Below are 13,660 nucleotides of genomic sequence, written 5' to 3' on the forward strand. Positions count from 1 at the left end.
CTTGGGGGATGTCCAACTGCCGATCCATAGGGATCGGGCCTAAACCAGCAGTTGGACATTCCTCTCGCAATCTGGGACCACTGGCTCTTAACCACTCACCTGCCTGCCTGCCTGATTGCCCCTAACTGCTTCTGCCTGCTTGCCTGATCACCCCTAACTGCCCTCCCCTGCTGGCCTGATCTGGTCCTCAATGGCCCTCTCCTGCCAGCCTGATCTTGCCCCCAACTGCCCTCTCTGCCTCGGCTCCCACTACCATGGCTTTGTCTGGAAGGAAGTCAGATGTCCAGAAGATGGCCGGTCAACCCAGTCTAATTAGCATATTACACTTTTATTAGTATAGATAGATTATATAGTATAGGATTGCTTAAATGGGGGAGGAAAAGCCTTTTTCAGCAGGAGGAGATGCTCTTGTCAGACAAAAATACATAATTCCTATATCTGGACTGATAGCCAGCTATATGCACTATACTGCCAAACCGGTCATTAAAAAATTGAACCGCTTTCTTATACCTTACACCAAACAGCTATTGCCCCTAAAAGCCCTCCTCACAGTCCCCACCTTAGGTTCTGCCTTCACAGTTCACCAAGGTTAGGTTCTGATTGGTCGGTTTCTATGCCAGTCAGAATCAGAAGCTCCGCCTCCTAGGCAGCCATTGGCTCCTCACAGTTCACCCAGATTTGGTTCTGATTGGTAAGTTTCTATGCCAGTCAGCATCTCCGGGCCTGATCAGAGAGGCAGGGCTGATCAGCAGCCCCCCTGGAGAGAAAGAGAGGTACGGCTGCTGGCCAGGCCCAGAGAGAAAGAGAGAGGCAAGGGCTGATAACAGCTGCCATGGAGGCTATGGATCAGACTCTGCTTCTCTGTCCAGGCCTCTCTCCCGGCCTGATCTGCAGCCCCCTCGGCAGTCAGTGCTGGGTCCCCATGGCGACCCAGTAATGACTGCAGGACTGACTTCTGGTTGGTCAAGCCTTCAGTCATTACAGACCTGGGTTTTTATATATTAGGATGTTTTTACCAATATTTGAAAGCTAGATTGTTTATCATTCATTTCTTATGTATATTTGCACATTTATATATATACTAGAGGCCCGGTGCAGGAAATTCGTGTGTCCCTCAGCCCAGCCTGCACCCTCTCCAATCTGGGACCCCTCGAGGGATGTCCAGCTGCCTGTTTAGGCCCGAACCCGGTAGGATCAGGCCTAAACGGGCAGTCAGACATCCCTCTCACAAGCCAGGACTGCTGGCTCCCAACTGCTCACCTTCCTGCCTTCCTGATTGCCACTAACTGCTTCTGCCTGCCAGCCCGATCACCCCCTAACCACTCCCCTGCCAGCCTGATTGATGCCTAACTGCTCCCCTGCCAGCCTGATTGCCCCTAACTGCCCTCCCCTGCAGGCCTGGGTCCCCCCCAACTGCCCTTCCCTGCAGGCCCGGTCGCCCCCAACTTCCCTCCTCTGCCAGCCTGGTCACCCCTAACTGCCCTCCCCTGCAGGCTTGATCACCCCCAACTGCCCTCCCCTGCTGGCCATCTTTTGGCAGCCATCTTATGTCCACATGGGGGCAGCCTATCTTTGACCACATGGGGGCAGCCATCTTGTGTGTTGGAGTGATGGTCAATTTGCATATTACTCTTTTATTAGATAGGAGATACATGTGTGTGTATATATATATATATATATATATATATATATATATATATCCTGATCTGAGACTTGTAATATTTTATACAGTTTTTAAGTCCTCAAAATAAATTCCAATAAATTTGTATTTTGTATTACTCATAGGCCATCTGAATTTATCTGGGTTATGGTTTTAATGATAAGAGTACAGTAGAATTTAATGACTCAGTTTCTAGAATCTCATGAATAAAATATAAAAGATGAATTTAATTTGCAAGACATTAATGAGGAGCTCCTGTGCACCACCCCCTTCTGATATCTTTTACAAGAAATCTAATTATTTTCACTCATTATTGTTATGAAAGCTGTAGAAGTCAGGTCATATATATTTGCATACGTTTTATTTTTTAATCACTTTGAAAGACTGCTAACTGTTCCTGCAGAGAAAATTCAGAGGAAAAGAAAACTAGGACTTCTTTCAGGTAATCCACACAGTATCTGAGCTAGCTTTGCACTTGACCACCCTGGCACTGTCAGGGATTGTTGGTCTTTCCTCTTCAGAAATCGATGATGCAAGCACATCCGTTTCCTTTCCATTTGCAATATTCTATACTTGCTTAAAACAAATGAAGTCAAGAAGATGGGAATTTTTAAGACCAGCACTAGCCAAGTTGTATGCACAACACAATGTTCTCTGGTGTCAGATTCCAAAATCCTAAATATCAAAATAAACTAAATGTTCTATTATAATTTCCAAACACTTTGGAGAGTTCTGTAAGTGTCCTTGATTGAACAGCTGGGTTTCTCGTTGTGCATGTCCATGTATTTGCTCATGAAATAACAGCAAAGGTATTAAGAAGGTCCTAGCTGACCTTCTTAAGCATTGTATTTTACAAATAGCAACTGTTTTTCGGCATAAAAACTCCCAATTTACAAGTGAGAAAATGAAACACAGGAGAGTGGTTAGGAAACTTGCTCAGCTATTACATAAGGAGAGCGATATAATGAAGAACCTTTGGATTATTCTATATTATTATTGGGTGTCCTTTTTATTCATTCAGAAGATACTTAATGCCAGCCATGTGCCAGGTAGTGTGACAGGAGCAAGAGAAAAAAAGTATAAACATGATGAATACCTTATCAATGCCAAGCGTCTGGATAAACCACCATTGCCCAAATCCACATGTGCATTGCATAATTATTTGGTTAATTCAACTATATATTCAGGGTTGAATATATTCACCATAAAATGTATGGATACCTCCAGCAATTTATGGGGCACATCTGGGTGGGCATGTTTTATATCCTAATAAAATAAAATGCATATGGTCAATAGGTTTGATAACAGTCTGGGTTTCATAATAATGTTTCTACCTATTTAACAACTACTAGGCATCTCCTATGCAACTGTAGTGCAGTGCCATAGCTGGTGCCTCTGCCTGCAGAGAGCTGCTGTTAGATTTGTGGTGCTGGACAAAGACGGTAGATACTTAAGAGAGGAAGCTGCAGGACCAGAAACACACCCCTCACTAGGTTAGACTTAATCCTCTTTGGGAAATGGTGAGAGTTTTCTCTCAACCTCTTCTTTTGAAGATGGCTGCATTTGACAAAAGCTTTTATTAAAACAAAAACAAAAACACGATTGCCTTCTGGTTTCATAAATACCTTTATTTATGTTTATATACCACAGGTTCAATATTGCAATGCATTTCTAACTATCGAGGTTCATTCTCTGAGCAAATTTCTTTTATCTTTCTATTTTAAACTGTTTTATCAAAGGTGGGATTGTCATTGATTTAAAACAATTTCATAACAGAGATGTGTGCAAATAGCAAATGAGAAATTAGGTTATATTTGAGAGGAAGCTCTGAACTGTGAGGGTCCCCAGGGTCATATTAGGGAAGTTCTCTTTTAGGACAGACACCCCCGTTCTGAGGATAAGTTAAAGAATATAATGAGGTAGATTAATGGGGAGTGAGAAGCTGTTTTCTGAGAATCTGTTTACTATGCCGTTCCCTTGGGCTTTGCTTTAAAATCAAAGTTTTATATGCAGAAAGACATTGTCTAACAAAACAAAGGGCTCTGAATGAGATCACGCTAATAAAAATGTTGGTAGTTTATAATATAATAAAACTACAGTTTTGATTACAATATAATTTATGATGTTCTCAACTAAACAAGCCTTTTCAAAAGCATTAGCTATTATCCAGAAGCCTATAGATGCAAAACCAGAAGTTCAAGTCTCAATAACGCTTCCAAAAAACTGTATTACTGCATCATTGCACCTATGAATAAGGAGGACTGCAGATTTCTAGAAAAGTTAAGACGCTGCCTGAGCTGTGCTATAGTTTATATAAACTTTCAAATCAAGGGCATTGCAGTTCTTTGAAAAAATATTTTTTCCACTTTTTTGGAGATCTGACTCTCTCTCTTTGGAGGCAATGTGGTGTATTCAAAAGATAAGAGCTAAGATTCAGAGGATGGTAATTATAGTCCTCAGTGTTACACTAGCTAGTCACATGTCAAAAGGCAAAGAACTTAGATGATCTTTTTAATTTGTTTCTTTGCTTTTGAAATTGGGAGAGCAATATCTGTCCTGTTTCCTATACTTTAAAAATTCAAGTATCAAGATACGAAAGTTCTTTGAAGAGATAATTAGGATACACAAAGATAATACATGCTTTTATGGAGGTTGTGGGGGATTAGTTCATATAATATCAATATTCACTGGATTTCATTGCATGCTTCCCTGTACAACACTGTTCACAATCTAATATGTGCTTATTTGTTGCAGTTATATGTGCGCTTACTTATTAGAATATGTGTGCTTATTCTACTCTGCCCCATGGATTGAAAATATCATTATAACAGAGGACATGTCGTTATTGTACAGAGTCCTATCCCCAGCATCTGTGCACTGATGAGCATAGTAGATGCTCAGTAAATAGCCGTCGAATGAATGGAAGAATACCTCCTAAATGCACTGTGCATTGATAGTGTACACTATACATTTGTATTTATTTCTTAAAACTATTAGAATCTTGTCCTCGAAAAAAGGTTTGATTATAAAAGTGGTCAACTTACAGGCACTTTGAAAAACAAGGGATATTAAAAGAAAATACCCAGAAAAAACAAACAAACAAACAAACAAAAACTATTAGAATCAACGTTGTTTTGAGGTTTGTTTTGGAGAGAAATTTGGAGTTCAGATATGCTGCAAAATCAAATTTGGAGGTCATGTCTATGAGTATTAACAAACTAATGACTCCCTTAATAATCATTTCTCTTCTGACTTGAAACTCAAATATATTATAATTCAAATATCTTATACGGTGGGGGGGGGGGAGTCTGATAGCATTTCGTGCTGTACTGATAACTTAAATGATGTTCCTCTTCTTTTGTCTTCTCTTAGAGTGCCATCAGGGTTATGTAAAAATATGATAATGTTTGAGAATGAGATTCATACTCAGATAAACCTAGGTTCAAGTTCCAACTATGCCACTCCCTAGTTGCAAGACTTAATGTGAGCTGCTAATTTCTCTAAGCCTGTGATTCCTCTTGGGGGCCTAATTATGCTTCCCTCATGAGTTTGTTGTGGGGATTAAATGTGCTAATATACTTGAGGTGCTTAGCATGGTACCTAACATATAATAATACCCTCTAACTGTAGCTAGTATCATTTGCAAAATTCATCTACTAAACTTTATTCTGTCTTTTTTGTTTGTTTGTTTTTCATTTTGTGTGTCTGTGTGTGTGTGTGTATGTTTTCTTTACAGATGGATATACCACTGACGACATTGAGTTTTACTGGCGTGGGGAAGATAAAGCAGTAACGGGAGTAACAAAGATTGAGCTTCCACAGTTCTCTATTGTAGATTACAAACTCATCACCAAGAAGGTTGTTTTCTCCACAGGTTTGTATCAGGGAAGAGGGTTAAGGTAAAAGTCATCGTCGTTTATAAACAGGGGTCTCTTATTTCCGGATCGGGTCCCCGGGAAGGATGGTGACTCTAGAAGACTGAGATCTGCTGAAAACCCTCAGGTCCCCATCAAGCCCATTGCTCATTTGCAGCCCATCCAGTTATTTTCCTGAAGGCACCCCCAGCAACGCTGAGAGGCTTAGCGCTGTGTCTCTCATTGGACAACGAAGGGACGAATTGTTGTAGACAGAATAGAGAAAGAAATGAAGACCTGGGTCAGTGGTTCCCCTGATTTTATGCATCTCACAGAATTGATCATCATTCTTTCAAATACACAGGGAATAACCAAGTCACAGTTCACTCAAGTCTGACCACAGCGAAATTCTCTGAAGAGAGTAGGGTAGGAGAATTTCACGTTTCCCCTGGAGGACAGGAATTGCTTTATGTAGTGTGACCCCTGTTTTGCAGGTAAACACCCTTCCAGATCCTGAGATTATCCTGATGCCTTTGCTGCCCTTACCCTGCTGGTATTGAGGTTTTAGGTTGTCAAACTTGGTATCATCAGCACAAATTTTTAACAAGAAAGCCCAGTAAAATGGTAATTTGCTACATCATTCATTAAGGGGAAAAATAATAAGCCCACAGGAATATGTCTCATTGAAGTGAATCCCACACATGGAAATAGCGCTATCACTGTAAATTTTCAGTTTCCCCTCTGATTCGGGTACTTCCTGTCCCTACAAACAACTTCAGGCAAGAGTTGCATGACTTAGTAAGAATACAGTGTAGCCTTTTGCTTTAAAAAAAAAAAAAAGAACAATAATAACAGAAACTTTTCCTAAGTATGAAGTCCTTTGGATTGCTGAAACTCTGTAGAAATGAGTTCCTACATAAAATACTCTTACTTTCACATTAAGACGCTATTTATCAGTGTGAGCCATTTATGTTCTAAGGCTGTGTTCTGTTACATATATTATGTAAAGTGTAAACCCCAGATCACCACAATCAAAGGACCCCACTTCAGGAATGTGATGCTTTAGTTGTATCTCCCACAGATATTGCTCAGGAATAGTGATTCTCCACCTTTGAGTAGGTCAGGGATCCCTTTTGGAACGAGGGTGGGGAACCTTTATTTCTGCCAAGGGCCATTTGGATATTTATGGCAGCATTCGCAGGCCACAGAAAATTATGAACTTAAAAATTAGCCTGCTCTGTTTGGTCAAACATTTAATTAACTCGCCACTAATGCCTTGGCAGGGCCAGACCAAATGATTTTGTGGGCCTTATGTGGCCCATGGGCCGGACGTTCCCCACCCCTGCTTCAGAACTTTGATGAATACACTGATTTTAGAAAAAAAATAATGCCTACACTTGAAAACCATCCTGAAATTTCAGGGAGTTGCTGCATTGCCTGAAGTACAGCCACTGATCCAGATTTAAAACCATACTGGGGCTTTGTGTGTGAAGAGCTAGCCATCTTTTACTAGCATCAGAGTGTGCAGCCTGATTCTGATATGAAAAAAATAAAAAATCTTAATGGGTGACTATCTGAGAAACAATTGAGGGGGGACAAAGGGACTGTCCCAAATGGTTTTGTCATCACAGTTGTAGATAATGAGTATTTTTTGATCCAGTACATGAGGCCGAGCAGAGAAAACTGGGAATTCTTTTAATGACTGATGAGTGTGGGATGTAATCAACATGGAGTAACTCCTGCTAAATAAAGACCAGTCTCAGACATCTTTTGCAGAAGAAAGTGCCTGCTCTTCACCAAGAGCTAGATTTGAATTTAGGAAAATATACAGACTGTGTAGGGGCCTTTAAAGGAAAGTATCCTACAAGTATGCTTGATAATGATGATGTTCTAAAATTGCCTTTCTAGGTTCCTATCCCAGGTTGTCCCTCAGTTTTAAGCTGAAGAGAAACATTGGGTACTTTATCCTGCAAACGTATATGCCTTCCATCCTGATCACTATCCTCTCCTGGGTCTCCTTCTGGATTAATTACGATGCTTCAGCTGCAAGAGTGGCATTAGGTAGGCCATTTTCTGTCTGCTTGCGGAGTTTAACTCACACGTGCGTGCGTGTCCAAAAACACACTTTCCTTCTCTGGAATTTGTAACACATGATGAAACCAGACTGCACACATTACAAGGATTTGACTCTGAGACTTTGGGTGATCTGATTCAGCGTTAAATCAATTAAACACATATTAAAGCTCTTTCATGTCGAAATTAGTTAACTAGATAGCTATTGGTAATGTAATTAGTCCCATCCGTGTGATATTTTTATTCAAGCATAATTCGTGTAATATCACTTGATAATTATTAATCTCTATCCGTGCTTCTTTACCTGGGAAGATGTCCCTCCCTCTTTTTGTTTTCTGAGCAAAAAAAAAAAACACAAAACAAAACAAAAAACAACAGGAAAATGTACTGTGTAAAAAGTAGCTAAGCAGAAAGCAGTCTAAAGTCTTATGAATGTTTTGGACTGGCATGGCAGGGGACAGGAGAAAACCAAACAAAAGTTTTGGGAAATAATCTATGGCATCAGTTATCAGTTATGCTTGATTTTTCTTTTGTTATAAGACCAAAGAAAGAATAAATTGTATTTCATGGACATTTTTATGTTGCTAACTCCAGATATGGTAAATTTATGATCTTTTACACAATCTTTATTATTTTGAATTCTGACTATTCCTTTCAATTTTGAAATGTTAACTCCTCCACCATGAGATCTCAATGAAATTGTTACTTCCTTGGAGAAGTCATTCATTTATTCATTCAACAAGTACTTGTTGAATGCCTACTATGTGCCATGCCAGATACTCTCGGCACTGGAGATGAATCCGTGCCCTTCTGGAACTTATGTTCCAGCAGTAAAAGATAGACAATAAATTGAATAGCCATGCCAATTATATAATATGGTAAGTTTATTGAGGGAAATAAGCAAGGGGGAGGTTGGACTGACATGGCAGGGGACAGGAGAAAACCAAGCAAAAATTTGATGCCAGGGGGTACAGTGTAGAATAATCAGGGTAGAACTTACTCAGAAATTGTCAATGGAACAGACTTGAAGAGGATGAAAAGCCGCAGTTATCTGGATAAGAACATTCCAGGCCATGAGCACGCCAGTGAGGTGACAGCGAGGCAAATGCAGAGAGAGTTCAGGAGCTAGGACAGTGTGTGTGAGAGGGGATGAAAAGATTACGAGGTGGTTTGGGGGCCAAAATAAAGGCTTCACTTTTATGCTGAGCAACAGAGTTATTGAACAAAGAAGTAACATGATTTGATTTCAGTTTTGGAGGAATCACTGTGGCTGCTGTGTTGATCTTAGATTGTGGTAGTTCTAGGCGGGAAGGGAGAGTAATGACCTCCTGTTCTGAGCCAAGTCCCTGTGCTTTAACCTCTTAAAGTGCTAGAGAGCTCCCCTCTGTAGGCCCCACTGTTATGCATTCTTTCGGTTTGTGATGTCATTTTCACCCTGGTACTGGAAGATCCTTTGGAGAAAGGCCAATATCTAATTTTGCTTCCATTACATCCATAGTGTCTCTCATAGAAAATGATGTTGCAGTAAATATTTGCTGAATAAAGGAATGAATGATATTTGTAAATATCTTATTTCCAATTGAATATTTCTTATCTATTTTATGTCTATTACAGGAATAATAAGTAATTTATTTACTTCTTTATATAAATTTTATTTTCTTTTTTTTCTATCACCATTTATCCCTTCTATAGCCTCTTCGACCCCACCCACACACCCCCCCCTTGCAATCACCACACTATTGTCCATATCCATGAGTTCTCGCTCTCTCTCTCTTTTTTTCCCCCAATTCATCCATCTCCCTATGTGAACAATTTATTACTAGGTCAGAAATGCCTTAAAATGAGATTTAGATAAATAGTAAAATCAGCATTGTCAGTTTTGTGATATACATATCATACAGAATAATCTGTGGATGACATAAAGAAGAGAAAATGAAATTGGGAAATGTTTCAAAAAGATTAATCCTATCTAATAAAAAAGTAATATGCAAATTAACCATCACTCCAACACCCAAGATGGCCGCCCCCATGTGGTCAAAGAGGGCCACCCCCATGTGGACATAGGATGGCCACCACAAGATGGCCAGCAGGGGAGGGCGGTTGGGGAGGGACCAGGCCTGCAGGGGAGGGCAGTTGGGGGCAACCAGGCCTGCAGGGGAGGGCAGTTGAGCGGGACCAGGCCTGCAGGGGAGGGCAGTTGGGGGTGATCAGGCCAGCAGGGGAGGGCAGTTAGGGGTGACCAGGCTGGCAGGGGAGGGCAGTTGGTGGGGACCAGGCCTGCAGGGGAGGGCAGTTGGGGGGGACCAGGCCTGCAGGTGAGGGCAGTTGGGGGGGACCAGGCCTGCAGGGGAGGGCAGTTGAGGGGGACCAGGCCTGCAGGGGAGGGCAGTTGGGGGTGATCAGGCCAGCAGGGGAGGGCAGTTAGGGGTGACCAGGCTGGCAGGGGAGGGCAGTTGGTGGGGACCAGGCCTGCAGGTGAGGGCAGTTGGGGGGGACCAGGCCTGCAGGTGAGGGCAGTTGGGGGGGACCAGGCCAGCAGGGGAGGGTAGTTGGGGGGGACCAGGCCTGCAGGGGAGGACAGTTAGGGGCAATCGGACTGGCAGGGGAGCAGTTAGGTGTTGATCAGGCTGGCAGGGGAGTGGTTAGGGGATGATTAGGCTGGCAGGAAGAAGCAGTTAGAGGCAATCAGGCAGGCAGGCAGGTGAGCGGTTGGGAGTCAGCAGTCCTGGATTGTGAGAGGAATGTCTGACTGCCCGTTTAGGTCTGATCCCCAAACGGGCAGTCAGACATCCCTGGAGGGGTCCCAGATTGGAGAGAGTACAGGCTGGACTGAGGGACACACACCTCCGTGCACGAATTTTGTGCACCAGGCCTCTAGAATTGTAATAAAAAAGAAACATCTGAGAACTGTTAAGACACCTACCTAGCTCTAAAGCAAGGCCAGGGTTTTTCTGCTCATGCTCAGAATCAGATGCTCAAATTTATTTTTTCTGCTGAGCCAGTGTTGCCTAGTGGTTGAGCATTGCTCATGTACCGAAAGGTCACTGGTTCAAATCCTGGTCAGGCCACAGGCCTGGGTGGTGGGCTCGATCCCCAGTGAAGGACATGCAGGAGGCAGCTGATAGATGTTTCTCTCTCATTGATGTTTCTATCTCTCTTTCTCCCTCTCCTTCCTTCTCCCTTCTTCTCAGTCTAAAACCAATTTAAAAAAAAAAAAACAAAAACAAAAAAAAATTAAAAAATGATTATTAAAAAATTATTTTTTTGTATTTGTTTTAGGAGCATGTATAAAAACAAGACAAAAATTATGATCTTATTAAAGAGATAAAATTAAATCAGGAAACCTATGTTCCCAAAAAAATCACAGAAATGAAACTTAACTTTAGTAGGTAGTGTTTAAGAACACAGGTTTCTGAGTTGGAGAGATCCCAGTTCACATGTTGACTGCCTAACCTCCCACCTGTGGGATCTTGACTCTGAGCTCTGCCTATTTTCACAAGGAACTTATCCTACCAGGGACTCTGGACCCCTGTGCTTTTTCCTGTGTAGCAATGTTTACCCCTCCAATTACACCTTTGAGGGAGACTAATCCCCCCAGTTAGAGGTGCTTATACAGCTGGACGAATAATTATAATTATAAATGCCATCGCTTAGTGTGGCATTTTCCATAAGGAATCTTGTAATACATCTGTATAATTTATCTGTGTATTACATGCCTCGATGCCCAATCTAGAAACATGAAGGTTAGGTTTCAATTTCTCTATTATCCTCCTCTGCAGTTTCCACATTTTTATAATCATTTGTCCATATCATCTATATAATGCATTGATTGATTTTTGTACTGTTGTAATTATTTTATTTCCCCTTTTCTCGGCGGGGGCGGGGGGAGGAACACTCATAAAGGAGGGTTCTTTATTCCTGTCTTGTATGCTTCTCTATACCCGCCCCCATAGCTATCAGAGTGACTATCATAAACACAATTTGTCCCTATATCTCCCTGCTCCAAGCTGGCCAGTGGCCCCACATTGCCTATAATTTCAAGTTCAAATTCCTCATTAGGCTCTGTATATATGGCCCTCCATGATGTAGCTCTTACTTAACCTTCACTCTCCTTACCATTCTTCCCACCATATCCTCACGTACCCACGTTGACTTTTTGAGAGTCTTTCAGTGAGCTGTATACCTTCACCCCACACAGAAAGCTCTCTCCACCACCAACGCCCTTTCATCTAACTTTAACTTCACTTTTGACCTTCAGTCCTGGGTTGTCTGGGTGACTCCCAGTCATTCTTCAAAATGGAGCTCCAAAACCTGTGTTTCCTCTGTGTTCTCAACACACAACCTACCAGTATCTAACACAGCAGCATTTAATTCACTTTTCAACCCCCTCGCATTAGATATATAACTATAACATATAAATATAACTGAAGAGGGATTGTAAATAATTAATGTTTATTACAAATAGATGATTTGTGCATATCCCCAGGGCCTGTCACAGAGCTGGACTATAATAAGTGCCCAGGAAATATTTTGTGGCATATATGAATGACTAAAAGAGTACCGTAATCTTTCCAGCTGTAATGAGAGCAGCAAGAACACCGGAGCATTATTATTCTAACTCTCTTTTTTTCTTTTTTCCAGGAATTACAACTGTCCTTACAATGACCACCATCAACACTCACCTCCGGGAGACTCTCCCTAAAATCCCCTATGTGAAGGCCATTGACATGTACCTGATGGGGTGCTTTGTCTTTGTGTTTATGGCCCTTCTGGAATATGCTCTGGTCAACTACATCTTCTTTGGGAGGGGACCCCAACGCCAAAAGAAAGCAGCCGAGAGGGCGAGCGCCAACAGTGATAAGATGCGCCTGGATGTCAACAAGGTAAATGCGGGGCAGGCCTTGCTTCTTAAACTCATAGAAGAATGCCAGCAATATAGGTCAAAGGTCTTGCTTAACAAATGGGGAAACCATGGCCCAGGGGAGAGAATGGGTAATTTCCCACAAATCATGAAGATAATTAGCAATGGAGGCACAAGTACAGCCCACATCTGTGACACATGTAGATGCCCTTTTCCTTAACACTAGGGTTACCCAGGCCACAGTCACCTGAAAACCGCCTTTGTGACTTTCTCAATGTCTGAGTATGATGTGTGCTATTATTTACTTTATATTTCTTTAATTTTACTCACATTATTTAAATGTATTTAAAGAGGAAATTTCATATCACATAAATCGGTATTACTTGCTAAAAGATAAGCTTAGGTATAAATAAATAAATAAATAAATAAATAAATAAATAAATAAATAAATAATTTAATGATGTTATTAAATACTAGGCTATACTAGATGAAGGCTCTGGGGCCTGAGCTGTACAGGCTTTTGGATTTAGAAGGGAGATAAGCAAGTACAGAGATGTATTTAAGACTGACCAGCAGCAAACTGAGACTTTCTCTTTGAAGTCATCAGAAGAAGCAGAGGCAAAGGGGGGCCAGGGAGGAGGAGAGAAAAGAATCATTTTCTCCTTAAGTGACAGATAATTACTGAATGCCTTGCATATATGCCACTTAAAATCACTGAAGCATTTGACTACAGGAGGCCACTATCTTACTTAAAACAGGCATAGGCAAAGAATAATTCCCAGTTATAAACTGGTTCATTCTTTAAGGCAATAATTCTCAGCCTTCAGCGCCTGGTTGAATGACTGGGAGAGCAATAAAAATACTGAAGGCTGGGTTTCTTCCCCAGAAATCCTGATTTGATTGCCCTGGGGTATGCCTGGGCATCGTGGTTCAGAGTGTTGGAACCAGGAAGACAGTAATTCTTCTAAACCTCTGGAACTGTTAACCATACCACTGATTATTTAACTGATGTTTTAATATTTCGAACATCAATTTAATTCCAAGGATAGAAGACCATAAATAACGTCTATCATTGAGTTTTATTTGGAGCAAATCTAGTGAAAGCTGCTGGCTCACTAATGTTTCCACATCTCCATAGGTCTGATAATTGATGGGCTATTCTCTAACCAAAGGCACTCCTTTCCTGGGACGTTATTTGTAAGGATGCAAATC

General features: G+C 41.5%; 1 protein-coding gene across 5 annotated transcripts in view; it reads left to right on the forward strand.

Annotated features, from left to right (window-relative positions):
- Positions 1–13,660, forward strand: part of GABRB2 (gamma-aminobutyric acid type A receptor subunit beta2) — a 203,358-nt gene that overhangs the window by 158,999 nt on the left and 30,699 nt on the right. For all 5 annotated transcript variants that reach the window (XM_080673122.1, XM_080673118.1, XM_080673120.1 and 2 more), the window contains exons 7-9: positions 5,397–5,534; positions 7,423–7,575; positions 12,229–12,470. In XM_080673122.1, coding sequence (XP_080529248.1) covers positions 5,397–5,534; positions 7,423–7,575; positions 12,229–12,470 — 533 coding nt within the window. The remainder of the gene's footprint in view (positions 1–5,396; positions 5,535–7,422; positions 7,576–12,228; positions 12,471–13,660) is intronic.

The sequence above is a fragment of the Plecotus auritus genome (genome assembly GCF_963455305.1).
Source record: "Plecotus auritus genome assembly, chromosome: 6".
Classification (NCBI taxonomy): domain Eukaryota; kingdom Metazoa; phylum Chordata; class Mammalia; order Chiroptera; family Vespertilionidae; genus Plecotus; species Plecotus auritus.